Raw genomic sequence first — 20,297 nt, 5'->3', positions numbered from 1 at the left:
AGCGAACGATTTGACTGCTTTTGTCGATCAACTGCCACGTACTCGATTTAGTTTCCATTTCATTTTCTTTATACTTTTTTTTTCCAAGTTTGTGGGTTATTTTGTCTGCTAGCTAGTGTTTACGTTTTTAATTAACTTTGAGTTTTTTAAAAATATTTATTTATTTTTAAATCGTTCCTTATTGGTATAATCTCACAATAACCATTCTATTTATATTTCGATTAATAAAAAATACAACTCTTTTTTTCTTTTTCTTTTTTTTATGTATACTGTGCCTTTGGTTTTCTAGAGAAATCTATTGGCTCGTTTTATTAAAATTAAGAACCGAGAAGAACAGCTATTTGACAATTTGTAAGTTTTGCAGCACATAGCTAGTTAGAAAGTTTTTTTTTTTTTTTCAGGCTATGTATACCGTCCGTATATACATATATATATATATATATTATTATACATCAATTACTATTCATTTTCACACTCATACTTATAATCTTTTCATAATATATGAGAGTGTTGTTCATAAGATGTAGGGGTGTGAAATAATAAATAATAATTAATAAAAATAATATATATATATATTCGTTCATGAGTTGGGTGATTATGTATCCAAACCAGACAAAGAGTTAGAAGCTGTCTGGATTTGTTTTCGTATATTATTGTTTTGGTTTGGTGATGTTAATGTACATTCTGTTGGCTCGTCAACTTACGTATATTAATCTAACATATATATAAAACCTACGACGGCATGCATTTTGTGGACTCGCGCGTGGGTTTACAGGAGGACTAGTAGGACTGAGATCATCCATGCATGAGCCACAATCCCACGTGAAAGCCACCCCCATCCCCCACCAACCAACGGCGAATTAATTACCATCACTTCATTTTTAACACTACTTCATGGAGGCCGGCCGGGGATTAATTAAATTAATCTCTCTCGATAAAAAGCATCCAAAGTTCAAAAATATTAATTGACAAAAAAATAATTATTTGTAATAAATTATTTACGTTAAAAATGATTATTTGCAACAAGATATTTATTTTAATAGGAAATGATAAATTTTATCATAAATAACTATTAAAACATGTTTTTCTTATAGTGATTAATTAGTTAATAAAAGTGATGATGAATGGATTCGTGATCCACGTTATCATTAACAATCTTTGCCGAGGATACGTAAACAAATAGATAATTTTATTCCTTCATCAGGTGCTAATTTTAAGAACTTGATCAACTTTAATATTAATTATTTATATATATATATATATATATATATCCTTATTGATCCAACAATCTAGCTAGCCCAACCGAGTATATTTATATTTTAACTGTTTATAAATTGATCATCAATTGGTGTAAAGTGTCATTTGCATTAGGTTTACGGGAAGAAAGATCTATTGGTAAACGTTTGGACAGACATGCTAGCTAGCTTGATATATACAACCTCGTCTATGCAAATGATAAGATTGTTTGACCCAGATGATCTAATGGGATAAAATGATTTGTCACGACAACTTGTTCACCAAGTATTAATTGCATGTGTCTTAGATTGTCATGTTAGTACTTTACGAAAATTAATGGGCCAAGTTGCAGGAAAGAGACTTTTGAAAACACAACATGAATAATATGATCTCACTGCCCAAATATTGATATTAATTTTTTTTTATTATATCACTGTACGTACGTACGACCTATGATCACATATGCATAAATCTGGCACCCAAAACTCAATAATATTAATCGATTTTTCAATAATATTACACATAATAATGTTATTATATATTCAATATCCAAAGTTTTATCATCTTTAATCACACTATATACTAATATTATAATCATTTTAAGCAGTTTTTAAAATCAACCACTCAAATGAAAAATCGCTTAAAATATGACATGTCAATTTATATGATTAGAGATAATAAATTTCAGGATGAATAATAGTATTTCTATTATCACATATATATGGGGATCATGATGATCTGCGAACAACTGATATTATAACAGATATGCAATCATATATGTTCGTGATCAAAGAACACACATACAATATATATATATATATATATATATATATATGCAATCATACATATACGTTTGGACAACTACACATTTTAGCTTTTTTATTCAAAGTAAAAGCTTGAGAGGAAAGATCGATCCAATTATGAAACAGCTAGGAAAAAAGAAAAACTCCATGAAAAGATTAGGTAAGAGGAAGTACTAATAGGGGAAGCATATAATATAGATGATGATGGGGTATAAGCCAAAAAGCCTTTCTTTATTTGCATGACACTTGATCTAAAATTAGCTTTTCCAAAACAAATCATTAAGACCGGATTTCGGGGTTTGATAGCTATATTTTTATATATATATATATATATAATTAATGATTTCTATACTTAAACCTACCTTTCGCTGTTATCCTCACCTGCAGTGAACTTTACGTTACAGCTAGCAGTACTGATCATCATTCTAATCTTATCCCTATCACATGCATGGTACTATTGATCTTTATTATTGGGGAGTCGAAGTTTTTTACTTTAACCTACAACACACGTTTATTTTGACAAGTTCTTTGACGATATATATATATAAAAGAAAGCAGCACATACGTATAAGCTTGGGAACTCAAATGGATCGTCGTATATGTGATGGAGAATTAAGGATATTGCAGCTAGCTTTCAATTACATGCATGTACGCTATCTATTACTTATCTGTTTTAATTTCCTTATCATGATCATCATCTTCATCTTTCCAACCTACTTTATAAGTTTTCTTATATATCAATGGATCATAGATATATGGTAATTATAATGCAATATGCTAAAAGAAAGATAATGGGATAATTAGTTCTTCAAACGAGACCAATCGACCATGCATGAAACGAAGATTATAATCTGGCATCTGTATTGAAATTTGAACGATTTGAAATTTAATAATGTTTATGAAGAATCAAGTTTTTGGTTCAATATTATCTGAAAATGATGTTTAGAGCGTGTTGACTATATATTAATATTCCTTGTGTCTGCAGATCATTTATATCAAAGTACGTGGTCGTAGTAGCTAGCTAAGTTTCCGTATGAAACTTGCCCTCGAAGAATCCCTCTCATCTGGATTCTTCGAATGAAGGCAAACACGCAAAGTATTGCTTCCAGTACTACTTCACAATTAGAAGCTGAAGCTAGCCGGCGGGGGTTTGACGATGATGATCAGCTAGGTCTCGGTTTCATGCCCGTGATTAATAATCTAGCTAGCTAGCTAGCTAATTTCGTAATATAATTTCTACCCTTATATCTTACTTAATCTAGCCGGAAAAATTTAATATAAAAGATTTACACCACACATATTCACCTAATCAAAATAAAAATCTCAAAATTGTGTGTATTTAAATAGAAAATATAAATATAAATCCCTTGTTAGTTAGGTATTGGATGTATGCATGTAGTATAAAAATTCCTTGCAGTATTTCTCAGCTTACCTGACCTACCTACCTACCCCGCCCATCAAGAGTTGAAAATTATAAAAATGCATGCATGATAATCTGGTCACATTTGATGTATATATCACAAAACGATACTAGCTACCACCGCGATCAAATTAAAGTAGGCCAGCATGCAAGTTTGGTGGTTATTAGACTGAAATCATGTACAGAGAATATCTGTTCTTTCAACGGACTGAATTGTCACATAAGAAATAACTTCAACTCATTTGAGTTTTTTCAACGGAAATTTTAATCGCTTGAATAATTTTGTAGTTTTTTTTTCCCAATGGCTACGTGTACTCTAATCAGCTTAATATTCAAACCCCCGAAAACACCAAAAGATCATTCAAAGAAACGTAGAAGAAAACAGATGTTTGACAAAGGTGGTCGCAGGCTGTATGTTTTCTGTGGTGCGACGAGAGAACTCGAATATAAATAAACCATAAGGTCGAGATAAAAAAATAAAAAATAAAAAAGATAGACATGAGGAGGGTGATGAGAAGGAACGACGTTAATGCGTTGTGGCGGTACAGAAAAAGCACTCTGCTTTTGTTTTGGGTTTTTCTGAACTTGGAGCAAGATGAGGTGTCGCAACAATGGCTCTTCTTTTCTTTGCTTTTTTTGCCCCTCTCTCTCTCTCTCTCTCTCTCTCTCTCTCCTCCCTGCAGCCCCTAATCTCAGAAACTACAAAATGCAGCGTGATGCAGTACAAAAGATTCTTTCTTTTTATATATAAAGCCGGCGCCATTGGGGACAGGTGGCGGCCACTGCTACATGTCCCCCTCGTCTCTATCCCCATTTTAACTAATCATTATTACTCTTCGTTCTTATTGCTCTTAATCCCTCCCTAATAATCATTATTAACTGGTTCGATAGAAGAGGAGTGATCGGGATCGGGGCCACGTGGACGGTTAGATTAAAGATAGGGGGTGTAGGGTGGGGGCCGTTCTGAGAAGGATTGGAATTGAAGTTGACATGACGTGGGTAAGGATATGGGCATTACTAGGAGCTCTGTTTGGTTGGCAGAAGATCGAGTTGGGGGGCCCTAAAATTAATTTTAATAATAAAATAAGCCGTTCTTTTTGTCTATTAATAAGAGCGGACAAAGGGACCAAAAATAAAAATAAATAAAAATGCTAGGGGCCAAAAACAGAAAAGGAAACAAAAGTGTCCTTTGCGTGATGGCTACTTGGCAGGAATTTTGTCTCTTACACTTGACCTTTGCACCTAAACAAGGACATCAAGATGGGGATTTGAGATACTTGCGTTGGGCAAAACAACGTACTTTTAGAGATGTAGATTTGAGAATTTAATTCAATGCTCATGTACTAATTGTACGTATTGTTGACTGTTAGAAATATTTTCTTTTTTTTTTTTTTCTCTTTTTTTAAATAATGTGATAAATTCAAAAACTATAATATGATCATGCAAACCAAACAAAAGAGAGACTTTAAAAGTCAAAGGAATTTTCAATATTTAAAAAAAAAAATAGCCTTAGGCTTTCATATATAATATGTATATATATATATATATATATATAATCAACAAGTTATTTGAAAATATAAAAATCAAATTGAGAAGGAGGGTGGCTTGATCTAATTTTCGAGGTGTGGGTCGCAACCCAATCTCAGGGCGGGGTGGATTGCAAGTACCCAATAAAAAAGGGTGGCTACCCCTTAATTTTCGGGATGAGCTAGTGCTTAAGAATATTGGTATTGACTTTATCAAAAATTTAATTAAATATAAAATTTGATAAATTTTATTAAAATAAAGTTGTATTGAATTAGTCAAATAGATAAATGTGAAATTTTAAATTACAATAAATCTATATATTTCTTTAAATTTGAAGGTTTACTATTCATTCATCAAATCTATTTTTTATTCACTTTTAATTTTCAAAGATCTTTTTTATTCACATTTAATCTCCAACCGTCTTTTAATAATAATGTAAGAATTAAATTAAATTATTAATCAACATGTGATTAGTATAATTGTAAAATATGAAAAAAAATAAAAATATTTTTATTAAAAAAATAATATTATATTATTATTTTGATGAATTCAATAGCTAATTCAATGTAAAGTTATGACTAGAGAAGTTTTAAATTTATAAAAATTATGTATTTTTCATCAAATTTTAGAAATAACTTTGATAAAATCAATACCAATAGTCTACGGCAAGACCCAGCTTGGAGACGCTCACCTACGTGATTGTGAAGGATGGTGTGATCTGATCGATGACATCATGAATTAAGTTCGAGCTAGGGAGTCGAGGTTTGTTGTTGACTATGCGAATTAGCATATAATATATACATATATATAGAGCAACTAATTGACAAACTCCCATATATAGTTAGTTTGGAAGTTGGCCGAGTGTTGTTTTGTTAACGTTGATGCATATAAATATATATAAATATATATATATATATATATATATATATATCACTACTTTAATATTCAAACTCGAACGTACGTAAAAACTTGGTTTCATGGAAGTACTACTAGTCCTAATTACCAAAGATCGGTTGATTAATTTCACACGTATCCTATATATATATGATCGAGATCTTCATGCGTCAGCTTTAATTTCTGTTTGAATTAATGCATGCAATTAGAACTTTGGAAATTTCGAAATCAAAACCCTAAAAAAGTTAATCCATTAATGTAATTAATTATCTAAACCAACCTATTATACATATATATAATATGCATATGCATTTGCGCATGTGGTATTCAACATGCATGCATGCATGGGCCTGAAGATGGTCCCCCATGGCAGGCAAGAGGCAAAACTTATATAGAACCCCCCCAAAGGCCAATATATATATAAGTACGTACTTAAAAATTGATGCATCATTGGTCACCATCAGCTTAGTTATTTTTGCCTACCAAAAGTGGAAACATAAGTAACCAGGAAAAAAGCGACAGTAGTGTTTATAATTCTCGAGAGAAAAATTCAAAACAAAACAAAAAACACACCATATAATTACATTGCATATCTCAGACATTGATTCGATTCAGTGTTTGGTTTTGGATTCTAATTTTGATGGACCACTGGGATCGATTGATCCGACAACCTCCTTCCAATGAGGTCATTCATGCATGCATGCAAGCCTCCTTGCTCTTGGCTTATGTATTAAGGGTCTAGTACCATAATTTAGACGTCCTAGCTAGCTACAGTACAATCATAGTGGGGATTAGTTAGTGCATGCATGCATGCAGCATTTAACTTAATTAGATTTAAATTGATCAGAGAATCCCACGTACTTGACTACACATTTATATAATATGACATGCGATGAGCCTGCCTGCCATGGTAATAGGGCCTATGATCGCATCTCACAGGGTAGGGCCCGGCCGGGCCGGCAAGCAATTGGATTGTTAGGCAATTTCTTTCTCCTAAAGGTGCATTGTTGATTTCCTTGTTTATAAAAGTAAAAAGTACTGATGTGTTTGGTTGATCAACTAAGGCATGGCTGTTGGGTCCTTACTGAGCCCACCTTTAGGTAATTTTTTCTTCACTGATCATGTTCAGTAAGTGAATGGGCTTGCCGCAGAACCCAAATAAATTATTCCCCATGAGCAGCCGAGTCTAACCTTAAGGGCCACTGTAAAGCCTCTCTTGTTGTCCCTGTACATCTTCTATAATCTTAGATCTGGCCGGCCAATTCCATACAGGTTGATGAGTATTTATTGGGTGACAAATCGTTTTAATAGATTATGTTCATATCGTGTCAAGTCGTATTTATTATACAATATGGATCAATCTAAACATAACATGTTAAGTTTAATGAGTCAGATTTTCAAACCTTAACACGACTCATTAAAATAACAGATTGACACGACACGATCCATTTTGACCTGTTATGAATTAATTAAAAATAAGTAGGCCCGACCCGACCCATTTATATAAATGGGTTGAATTAACCTAAATAATCTATTTGACCTGATTAATATAATTTTATATAAAATTTAAAATCACAATATCTCCCACAAATATAAAACTAACAACACAAGTCTAAAATTACAATCCAAATAAATAAAAACACCAAAATTACAATCCAGAAAAAGTGTGAGAGGTAATCGTGACTGGTGAGAACTAGTTAAGAGAAAGAGAGAGTTAGGAAATATGAAATATGGTTAAGGTATTTTTATTTTTAGGTTAAAAAGGATATAATTGTAATTTTAAGTAAAATTTAACGGGTCTAAACGGTCACTAACGGGTTAAGCGGGTTGACCCGTTAATGAATTGTGTCTTAGGAAACTCGTTAACATTAATCTCAAACCCGTTAATTTTTGTATCGTGTTCGTGTTAGGTTAACATGTCGTATCACAAATTGTCACCCGTAATAACTAATGAATAATGCTAGATACAAGTCTTAAATATATAAGTTTCATGCAAATTCTTTGTAAAAATGTGAGTCTCACTAAAAAAAGAATAGTTTTGTTTTACACTTTTTTAATGTGAGATCTACTTTTTTACAAAGATTTATGCGAGACTTGTCTATTTGAATTTTGTACAAATCATTTCTCCCGGTTGATCGACACTTATGCATTCACCAATTAATACAAAAAGAAAAAAAGAAGCCATAAAATCAATTGAAACGGAAGTGGCCATCGTGAGCCAACACATTATATCCTATATATATATATATGCTTGTGCAAAAAACGTTAGAACCCAGTCCATCTGTCCGTGTGGCCCGACCTGACAAAAATGGGTTGAAGTAACTTGCAAGTCGAACCCATTGAAACCGGCCAATATTATAACAAATCTCAGACTCAGTTCATGTCATCGAACTATTTGAACCCAATAGAACTCTCAAGAACACTGGGTTCAAATCATTTGATGACTTGAACTGAGTCTGAGATTTGTTATAATATCAGTTTCAACGGGTTCGACCCGCAAGTTACTTCAAACCCGTCTTTTTATCAGATCGAGTAGGGCTACACGGACGGACGGACTGGATTCTAACGTTTTCTACACAGGCCTACATTGGAATAGTACATTTTGTTTGAAGTGAGAAAATTACATCTTTGACTTTTTTTTTTCCTTTTGTTGGTGTGTTGCGCGCTAGGTGCTTTTATGAATTTTTGGGGGGTTTTTCCCCCCAGCTAACTGGGCTTACAACTTGCTCTTTGGGAATTTTTTGAGTAATTTTACTTTGTTTGCTCATTTTCAGTTTTTTCTTCTTTTTTATTTTATTTTATTTTATATTGTTATTGTAAGTTACACTCAATTTTGTAAACTAAAAAGTACGCAGACATCTACGTGTTAGATCATAATTAAATCTTATCTAATTTAAATAGATCATATGTTTATTAAAATTATTATTATTATTTTGAATTTAATGTCATGCATATTCATCTTCTTTACTAACATAAATTAAAGTGTGCGCACTTCACTGGTCAATTATCGTCCTGGTTGGGATCTACTGTAAATCTGCATGACCTTTTTTTTTTCTAAGCTGAAAATGGTATATTTTTCCATTGCTTTGGGAGTTGGTGTGCTGCTTTATGCCACGTTTCATATTTGTCCCATTTTTTTTTGTTGGATTGCTTGACTATGATTTGCCTTAAAAAGCTCTAACATGCATAGACTAATTTGTTATTACCTTTTTGTTTGTGACTTTGTGTTGTTTACTATCATCTTTTAAATACTATTTTCTATTGGTCGGGTTGCAATTAATTGCAAATATTAAAATCTTAAATACTCTTATGATGGTCTCTTCCACATATTTACTGTTAAGATAGAGAATTAATGACGTCATTAAAAATTCATTATAATCAGATTTCTCCTTGTAGCACTTTGTATCACACATCCCCTAGAGGTTTTAATGTGGCATTTTGTAGCACTTTGTTTGTACTTATTTATATTAAGAGATGAGATGAAATAAGATTAAAGTTACAAAATTGAATAAAATATTTTATTAGAATATATTTTTTAATATTATTTTTATTTTAAGATTTAAAAAAATTAAATTATTATTTTTATTTTATATAAAAATTTAAAAAAATTGTAAGGTTTTTGCTTTCTTTTGACGCGAGACTATTGCAATATTATTTTCTATTGTACATAAAGGTTCCTATATAGAGGCTGGCAGCTAGCTCTAGTGAGATTATATATAGGGTTTTTTTTTTTTCCTATTTTTTGTAGTACCTTTTCATTTTGTCCCTATCATAAAATACGTTCGGCACGAGCTGAGAGCAGTTAAGATAAAAATTAAAAATTAAAAAAAAATATTATTATAATATTAATTTTTAATATTATTATTATTTTAAAATTTAAAAAAAAAATAAATTATTTCTTATATTTTATATATAAATTTTAAAAAAATTATAATAATTAGATAAGACGAGTTGAGATGAATTTTATATCTAAACTCAACCTATGTCTTAAAAGTTAAAATTAGCTTATTCTTAAATAACTTGATAAGACCATCGAGGCCAATGGCTCACAGGATCACTCTTAATAATTGTTATAGCTTGCGCATCATTCTTACTTAATTGCATTTTCTTCCCATTTGACACACTTTCTAAACGAAAATAATATATAGTATATTGGTGTTCCATTGCATTGACGTGAGAATTTGCATGGACTCTTAAATTTATTATTTTTAAATTTGTGAATTGATAGATACATTGTCTAAAATGGAAAAAGATTAATATATACTGTGATTTGAGTCATATTGAATGCTTAATAAATATTATAAAATTTAGAGTTTATTATTTATTATTATTTTTAATTAATTTATTTTTCTATTTATTATTTATATACTATATATTTTATAAGAGAAGAAAAAATATAATATACGGTGTGTAAAGATGTTAAATAGAATTTTTTTAAAATTTATTTTTTGTATGTGTCTCTACTTTTAAATAACGACAAGGACGTGATCAAAATATGAGATATTTTTTGGCAAGTTGAAACGTGACTTGGCACCATAAAGACAAAATATTACATCTTAAAGTGGGACCATAGAAATTCTGCTAAGGATTTCTTCTTGACTTCAATAGGAAATCGATCTTTTGAAAACATAGCCGATCAAATTTCTAATTAGCATGATTATTAGCTAGAGCTAGCACGCACATGATATGTATTTTCCCCATGCATAATTATTATTAGCTAGCCTGATGATGTTTAGTCATAAAACTCAATTAGCCTGACCTACCAACCTAATTGATCGTGGAAAGTCCCTAATCCTCGTCAGATTTACAAGGACCGTCCTATTTATGTCATATCTGTCTACTGTTCATTGAAGAATTCTGTGGTCTAAAATTGATTTGGTCCCCAGCTAGCTAGTTTAATCATGAAGTTGATATTTACTTGATTTGTACGTTGACTTTGAAAGTAGATAAGACTTGACTTTCTAAGGTGATTTTTGAGAGGTTACTTTATTTTTTTTTTTTTTCCTTCTTCTCAGCCAGTTTAAATATTACATAGATAAACTGAACGGTGATACACAATTTAGTAGAGTGTGAATCCTTAATAATCATTTCAAACACAGTAAAAATAGTATTAAAAAAAAAAAAAAGGGTTATTGAATCAGAAGTTTGACTCAACCCATTATCATAAATAAATTCATTTTAAAGTGATTTTAACGTAATCTAATAAATAGATTATAAATTTATGACTAAAAACCACAATCAAGAAAGGTGCGCTGCATTTTGTTGATTTGACCTAACTGTAAGAAACTATCACGACCACACCATCTTGATCACTAATTTGAGAAAATAAAAACATAGAAGAATAACAACCTAAAGATGACCTAATATACCGACAAATGATCACCACTGACAATGGTGGCTCGTGTGGGATATGCGCCACACTAAGGAAAAAATGAGCACACAGATTTGAAAGACTAGAAGTCGCTGGCCCCGATACTGCTGCGTGTGGCGGCAAAAAATGCAGTGGCGTGTGAGTCTCTTGCTCACTATAAGCTGCACGTGAATCACACGCATCACTTGTTTGGATAGATTTCTCCCACCGTTTAACAGAACGACGGTTGGGGAATTCGTTGGAAGGGCGCGTGGCTGTTGAATATGGCCAGCAATTAGCATATCGGAACATCTTGATACTATTGTCGAAAAATTTGAAAGAAAATCAGAAATAAACCTAAAAATAGGGGTTGGGCGAGCGGAGGGCGGAGGAGATGAAGCTCCACCCCTGGGCGAAGATGCTGTGATGGCAGGGTGTGGGTAGAGAGAAAACTCTGGGCAGAGAAACGAAGATAGCCACTAAAAAGAATTACACGGATGCTTTTGAGAGGTTACTTAATTATCCCATGCATATTTAATTGTCTCATGTGTGTGTATATAATATATATATATATAGACGTACCATATATATAGTCATCTGGTACGTCTATAGATTGCTATCAAGGATATATAGTTATGATCGGCGTCCGTCTATATTATCCCATCGATGATCTCCGGCGAGTTTATATATATATATATATATAATATATATATATATTTATATTTATAGACAAAAATACAGATTTTTTTATGGTCCTCTATGCTGAGATATATCATAAAATTTATTAACTTTACAGTATTTTTATTCTCCGTTAATGCTTTTTTAAACTCTTCCTATGAGATTATTAATAATACATACAGGCAAGGCTTCTTTTTCAACACATATTGGACTATTTATTTAAAGAAAAAAAGTAAAATATAACTTGAATAAGATCGATCAACGAGAACTTATAAGAAAGTTTTGATATAGAAAAATTCTGCTTACACATATCATCCGCCTTACACCACACATGACTATATTATATGATTTTTTATTTTTTTATTAATAAATATATGATGTATGGATGATGAATAATAAAATTCAATTAATTTAGTAAGAATAAAAAAATAAAAAAAATTTGGTATATGATATGTGAGAGGCTGAGTAACAAAGCTCGTAATGATAAAAACTAAAATGGTTTATCAAAAAAATATAAAAAATATGATTCAAACCAAAATGATGTTCAAAAATATAAAAAGATGAAGACTAAGGTTGTGTTTGAATGTTGAAGTGAGTTGAGTTGAGTTGAGTTGAGCTGATAAAATATTGTTAGAATATTATTTTTTTAATATTATTATTATTTTGATATTTCAAAAAGTTGAATTGTTTATTATATTTTATATTGAAATTTGAAAAATTTATAATGATGAGTTGAGATAGGTTGATGATCCAAACGAAGCCTAACCCTCTCGATTTTCTCTATCTCTTTTGTGTTTGTATTTTTAATTTTTTTTAACAAATTACGTGACATATGATGGCATCACGTCAAAAAGAATATCTGAACGATAAATTTCATATCACGAAGGCCAGCTATATGAGATTCTGAACCATAAATTTCGTGAAAAATGATTTATACAATATTTTTTACAACACTTTATATAACTATATTTTAAATGAAGAGTATTTTTATAAAACGACTTATAAAAACAATATCATTTTATAAAAATACCCTTATCTTATAATATTTTTGTGAAAATGAATTGTAAAAATATATTATGTATATCATTACTCATATATATATATATATATAAAAGAGACCTGCAACTAGCAATCAAATAGATGCAAATGTAACCCATTTTTTCCCTCTCCGGAGTCTCTGATCTGCATGGCCTGGCCGTCAGATCAACCCTCCTTTGGAATACATCCAGGCAAGGTCGAAGTAGGTGTGTTTTGGCACCTCTCTCCTCCTTTCCCTCTCTTATCTAGCCCCTTCACGATCTATAGGAATATATTAGAACCATTTTTCCTAGTTTTTTTTTTTTTTTTTTTTTTTTCACGGTCTTTCGACAATATATAGAGAAGACGAAGGCCGATCGATGTGCCACTTTTGGTGTATCTCTGAGCTGCACGCACTTGATCACTATTGAACTCAAAAGCCTCCAATCTAAAGGTCAAGATGAGCAGTAGTGTCAGAATAGGATAAGCGGGTGAGCTTCATGCGCAACCCAGGCCACGTATGAATCTCACTTAATTGTCGTCGCATCCTGCATGTACGTACTTCTAATGCCGACAAACATCACACCGCCCTATTTTTCAACTCAAACTCTTGTAAATTTGGCCACCACTGTTCCTTCACCGATGAGTATAACATACTAGTCTCCAGTGTTTAATTGATCCAAATTTATCTCTCTCCCAACTTTGCCCTTTTTCTTCGAGAATATTTTATATAGCTCTCTAACTTTTTTTTCCTTAGTGAATAGCTAGCTAGGGCATGCATTCACCATAATTATCATATTGAATTTTGATTATATATATCATGATGTACGTGGTGCAGCAAATTCACATTGGCCCGGCCATCTTTATTATCCCAGCAGATATCGATTGGATCCATATCATGTGTCCATATTTAAATTGCAGATAATATATACACGTACGACTTTCACTCACATGCATACTCGTATGTAGACAAGTTCATACTCAAGGGCCGTAAAACATGATATGCATCTTACGACGTTAGGTTAGTTATGCAAACGTTAGGTTAGACATGATGATATTGTTATGTTTACTTATAAATATATATATATATATATATATATTGTCATGCAAAGGAGTGGGAAGAAAAGGCTGTTACATTTGCTAAGTGGAGAATGAGTCAACCTAACTAGCTAGCTAGATAGCTAATGCTTAGGATCAGTCGTACTGTACGTAGTTGCAGGAAAAAGAGGCTACATTGCTACATTTTGCGATATTACAAAAGGAGATCCAAACGAGAACCGTCATTTTACAATCAAACTTTAAATGTTGGGTACTAATTAATCATGGAGTTTGGAAAGAGAAAGGTCACTAGCTAGAAGCAAATTAAGGAAACACGTACATTTAATACTAGTCATGTGACTTGATGGAATTAATAAAGTGTAGTTGGAATTTGTTCCTGTTAATTCGAATGGTGTCGTCTGTGATGATCATCCTTCAACAAAAGTACGTACGTTACTCTGTCTTGATCACTTTTTCAAAATCGATCATTAATGTCTTTAACAAAACCCAATTAGATGATCTTCTTCACACTTAATTTAGCACTGCTGGTTGGTCGCTCTTTCCCACCAAGTTTTTGGCTTTCAAGGATTCTCTCTCCCAATCTGTGTTGTATACCACTGATAATATGGAGACCGCACATGCAATTTGAGCTGCTAAAAGCCCATAACAAAGACCCACAAACCCTAACTTCCAAACAAAGGCTAAAACTATGGCCAGTGGTGCACCCACCAAGTAGAAGGCATAAAAGTTTATCCCGGCCCCGATTCCTGGCCTCGCACTTCCTCTCAGAATGCCACAACTTGTGGTTTGTGGACAATTTGCTAACTCACACAGTCCGATTATCGGTAGAACAGTCACAGTTAGCTCTAGAACCTCACTGTCCTTTGTGAACACTCTTCCCCATGCTTCTTTCCCTAGAGTGGTCCAAGATAAACCCACTAAAGAACTCAGAAGGGCCAACCCTATGGCCACCATTGTTGCCAAACGGGCCCTCTCTGGCCGGCTTGCTCCAAGCTCGTTGCCTACGCGGGTCGAGACCGATGCGCTGAGTGCTGCTGGTATTGCATACATGAGAGAGGTGGTTTGTATTACTATGGCCGATGTTGAAAGTGTCACCCGAGGATTATGAAGATAACCAGCTAGAATTGTCATGAACTCGTACCACCACCACTCTAAACAAACAGCTAGACAGCTTGGTATTGCAAATCGAAGCAGCATTCCCCATTCCTCAGCTCGAGAAGAAGAAAGTGGCAAAGGATCCTTCGAGAGCTGCACATACAAAGGCTCCTGATCAGGGGTACTACTGCGAGTACTGTAGGCCATGTAGCACATTAGGAAGAAGAGGATGCTGAAGTTGGTTACGAAAGTGGAAACTGCTATTCCTTTAACCCCAAGACGAAGAGTGAAGGTCAAGAAGATGGTGATGGGAATGTGCAGAATAAGTCCTAACAAGTTGCACCACATCAAAGGCCACGTTGTTCCTTTACTACGGAGATAGATCCGAAGAGGTTGAAGAAGGCTATTGGCAATGAGATCCGGGACAGAAAAGCGGCAATATAGGCTTGCAACTCGTGTTATGTCTGGGTTTTGGTGGAGGCTAAGCATAAGAGGTTCGAGGTTAACCCAGAGTAGTCCGATGGAGAATGAAACAAGAAGTAACATAAAAATTGTTCTTTGCAAAGTCAGAGAAAGAATGGAGAAGTTTCGTGAACCAAAGGCCTGGCTACAAAGGGGCTCCATGCCCATAGCTAGCCCTGACAGCACAGAGTAGCCAGTGATATTGGTGAAACCAATGGCTAAAGCTCCGCCTGCTAGCTCGAGGCTTCCCAGCCTTCCCATGCACATGACTAAGATCATGTTTTTGAGATAGCCGACAATGCTCACGGCTGCTAGGGGGAAGCCTATACCTGCCATTCTCTTTAGCTCCTCCACCACCTGATGAAGATAAAATCATAAAACAGAAATGCAGAAAATTGTGTCGAGGAGAGATATTGTATATATTAAGTTTATTACAACATTTTGTAGGAATCGTAAAGATTTTGTACCTCTGGCATTGTCGGGTACTTTTCGGGTGTCTCCGCTGCAACCATCTTTGTTTCTTTTGGCCTAGTCTTGCGTTTTGAGTGTCTGTGCAATATGGAGATATGTAGAGGTCAGGTTTTTTGGATGGTGGGATCTGATCCTTTTGCTTACCACACAGCAAGCATACACGCACAAGCACAAACATGCACGCAGAGAGAGAGAGAGAGAGAGAGAGAGAGAGCAAAGTGAGTGTTAGAAACGAGTGAGAGGATTTTTATAAGGGGCTGGAGGTGGATCAGGGGTTTCACTTTTTATATACGACAAATTAATGCTGCTTGCATATATTTATATATCTCTACGTGGTATAGCACTAATCTTTTTATAAAGCTCAAAACACAATATATAGTTGGAGTGACGTGACTCAAATAAAATGGAAAGAATGTACAGTGATAGGAAAAATGCCCATCACTCTTGATATAGCTTGAACAGTAATATTGTGATCGTACTGAAGATATCAGGCATGCCACACACTACATGCCGGCTAGTACTCGATCGGATCTTTTTTTTTTTTTTTTTTTTTTTTTTTGTCATTTTCTAAAACAAATGAAACACATCCACTTCCTCTTCGGAAAAATCATATACATGCATGCATGATTAGATTACAGAATCTTCTTCACGTGATCATGATATCATGAATTAATCATGTATTGTCACCGATCGAATCATATTAACGTATGGAGACTCTAGTCTCTATACGTTCATTTCTTTAGTAATACTGGCCGGTTATTGTTGCTGATGATCTATTGCATGACGTTCGTCTCGTCTTTCTAATTTCAAGTTATATGAAAAGTTTCCCCGGCCGGAAGTTCATGAGCACTTGCCTTTACCCCCTCACAAAAATATATATATGGGCTGTTATTAGACTACAGAATTATAATACTGTATTTACTCACTAATTTCTACAGTATTAATGCTGCTTCTAACATATTGTACGTGGTTCGATTTATAATCTGGATGCTAGCCGGGCATATATATATATGCATGCATGAGCTGGGGATCATGAGTATGCCTGCCTGCACTATATTTGCCAGATTTTGCCTCATCATGTTAAAAGTGGTAATTGTTAAAAATTATAGAGCTAGCTCCTGACGCATTAACCCATTACCGGCCCTAGATAATACAGTAATACTCTCTATTTTCTATGATTTGTACTTACAAGTGTACTTGTACTATGTTTGCATGCTTCTTTCATTATGATCTCGCGCGATTGATATTGCAAGGCACGTACGTACTAATTGAGGCCAAAATATATATATCATGCTAGCTCATATCCGCGGGCCATTTCCTAAATAGTAGTAGTAGTGTATAACTTATAGTTTTATTTACAATTTTACATATAAAACTCATCTTATCAGTTTTTTTTTTTAATTTAAATTTTGAATTTTAAATTTCGTAATGATCTTCAGAGTATATATCAATAACTGACACGTCAGCACCTATTGTTACGTAAATAAAACTTATAACTAACATTTTTCCTTACTAAATCCGATATATGGAGAAATTAAGATTTTAAGCTAGCTGCTATATATATACAGGATCGATGTTGATAGGAAGCTTTTCAAATATTGTTAGTACCAAGTCACTTTCTTCATCATATGTATATATGACCTATGACCAGATGAACGTTGGAAGCTAGGGTACTTGCGATACCGCTGCGTCCACATCACAGATATTAGATCAGGGTTTATTAAATTGTAATGGAAGCAAGAAGCTTTTTTGCACATGTTTTCCAGAGATTCCTTGGAAGGATTCACAACCACAGGAATGAATTAATTTGGACTACGCACCGGCCAGTTTGAATAGGAGCTCAAGCTAGCACACACCTTGTCCATAAAAGTTACTACAGCCACCAATTGATCATCCTTTTCTCATCTTATTAATCTATATGTATACACATAGATTCCAGCACCTTAGCTTCTTTCTTCAGATAATTATTGGTTTGATTTCAAGAATATATATAATTACTTCTCTTTAAGAAAACATGACTATAAGAAAAACGGATTTTTGTGGTCATTTAATTACAACGAAAATATTATTTGTGATTAAAACAGACTTATTTTAGCTGTAAATAGTCATTTCGTTGAAATTAACTGATTACAAATAAGCAATTTTCTTGTAGTAAAAGATAAAACACACGACGCATGCCATAAACACAAAGAAATTATAAAACTACGTACAAGCTCTATTTAGATGGTTTTGTGCGTAGTTTACCGTGGCTGCAGCACACTTTATATTATATCTGCCTCAATGACTTTAAACTTGTTTTCAGACCTCGTCGTTAATGCTCGATCTAGTTAATTTATATATGAGGTGGGAATGATTAATTATTTATCTGTTTTCTTTTCGGACGTTGTAGTACGTTAATCATGATGATCTAAATCTAATTGTCAAAAAGTCAGCATATCCTTTAAGAATATTAACAACTTGGAACTCTCTAAAACAATGCTGGAATATTCAATGTTACAGCTATTTAATGCGCGTAAGTAGTACAAAATGAAGATTTTACCAAGACTTTTATAACAACCTAGCTAGCTTTCTGAGAAAAGAGATCATCAATCAGCTCGACGCGAAACTCACAATATTATATTTAGAACAACCAGTAGTAGTACTACAGCTAGCTAGCTGATTATCTCTTTCTTGTCACAGTTATATGGGACCATATATGCATGTGCATCGATCTAGATAATTCACCAATTAATCACTAAAGTATCATTCCTCCTGATGACAAATAATACACCCACTTTTGATAATCTTGTTGAAAAATCGCATGATCTCAATCACCTTTTCCATTATGTCTAAGATGGGAGCTGCTGGGATTTCACACCATCATCAAAATGGTTGTTAGGGTGGAAATTATGGTACTGTATGATCAATTAATGGTCGGTCACATCTTCAATCCTTGGTGTACGTTTATCATGATCATGATGATCAGCAGTACTACTCATGTATAAGTTATAAAATCCCAGCCCCGTGTGTGTGTGTATATATATATATATATATATATATATATATATATATATATAATTTAATTAAGCCTCAGACAGTAATGTAGGGAAAGAATTAAAACAAGTGAACAACCAACATCTTTCTCACTTCCCACCCCCTGAGTGACATAGAGTACTCATGTCCTCTTGTCATTTTACCGGTCAGTCTGATGTCAAATCCCTTCAAAATCTGATAAAGATGGGTAGCACCAATGACCAATCACATTACAGATCCATTGCTCTCTTATTCCACAATTTGAACCTGAGATTGATCAGTTGAACTTTGATTGCCTTCTTACATGCCCCACACACACACACACATATATATATATATATATATATATATATGTTGGTTATTTGTTGGTTGATTGCAAACGCATTATAATATATATATGGGGGGGTAAAAGGATAGTTATATGTGAAAGAAGCTCAAAAAGTAAAGGAAAGATAGAAGAATATTCATGTTTGGATCTACTAATAGTACTGAAATAGTACTAGCTAGCTCTAGTCAAATAGATAGAAATTAAGCAAAAAAAAAAAAAAAAAAAAATTTGTGTATGGATGCATGATCTTAAGGTACTAATAGTCCTTGGTGGGGGCCCCATGCCGGGTTTGACATTTCTTATATACTTGAGAAAGTTGATCTAGCTAATCTATTTATATTTGAAGTGTTCGATTTAATTAATGCTAGCTCAATTAATTGCATTAGTGCTAAACCGTAAATATGACGATAGAACTCCTATAATGGGAAATCTTGTTGGATAGAATGATCTTCCTATACAAGATTGCCCACATTTCTTGGTCTCTTCACCTTACAGTGACGAACACTAGATCGAGGCGGCCAGCTGCTAAGTGGATATTTGAGTCAGAAGAAGAAGATTACAGAGCCATTGACTTTTGACTGTTACCTGTCTACTACAGAAATATATAATGGAGCGTGGTACGTTCGTCCTTTTAGAATGCGGATACAATATGCCAGCTTTACCTAAGCATTTTGACTCCCTTTCTTTTAATGGGAAACAAAGGTCTGGATATAATATATCACCTGAGATATCTTGTACAGTGTTTGTTGCAAACATGACAACATTAACATATGGAGGTTTTCAACAGTACTTTCCTGCAGGACCATATCCGCTACAAATTCTGTCTATTATATGTTTTATGAAATCAGAATATATATTTGGAATATTCAGTTTTATGGCCCCATGAGAGAGAGAGAGAGAGAGAGAGAGAGAGAGCGCTCATATAAGGTTCTTTTGTATGTATAT

At 33.4% G+C, this 20,297-nt stretch overlaps 1 protein-coding gene across 1 annotated transcript; it reads right to left on the bottom strand.

The window, feature by feature from the left end:
- Positions 1–14,147: 14,147 nt before the first annotated feature.
- On the bottom strand, positions 14,148–16,216 carry LOC121251388 (protein DETOXIFICATION 55-like). The gene is made up of 2 exons (XM_041150647.1): positions 16,009–16,216; positions 14,148–15,898 (listed from the first exon to the last, which is right to left on the bottom strand). Exons 1-2 carry the CDS (start codon positions 16,051–16,053, stop codon positions 14,495–14,497), a joined length of 1,449 nt encoding a protein of 482 aa, XP_041006581.1. The 5' UTR covers positions 16,054–16,216; the 3' UTR covers positions 14,148–14,494.
- Between the last annotated feature and the right edge of the window lie 4,081 nt (positions 16,217–20,297).

Source organism: Juglans microcarpa x Juglans regia, chromosome 1D (assembly GCF_004785595.1).
Source record: "Juglans microcarpa x Juglans regia isolate MS1-56 chromosome 1D, Jm3101_v1.0, whole genome shotgun sequence".
In the NCBI taxonomy this organism is placed as follows: Eukaryota; Viridiplantae; Streptophyta; class Magnoliopsida; order Fagales; family Juglandaceae; genus Juglans; species Juglans microcarpa x Juglans regia.
This window is presented reverse-complemented; position numbering and strand designations above follow the sequence as displayed.

What these genes read in the sequence shown, in the direction of transcription:
- LOC121251388 (XM_041150647.1), bottom strand. Translation starts at nt 16,053, where the DNA reads ATGGTTGCAGCGGAGACACCCGAAAAGTACCCGACAATGCCAGAG. An exon ending in AGTACCCGACAATGCCAGAG is followed by an intron (nt 15,899 to 16,008) that starts GTACAAAATCTT and finishes TATCTTCATCAG; the next exon opens with GTGGTGGAGGAGCTAAAGAG.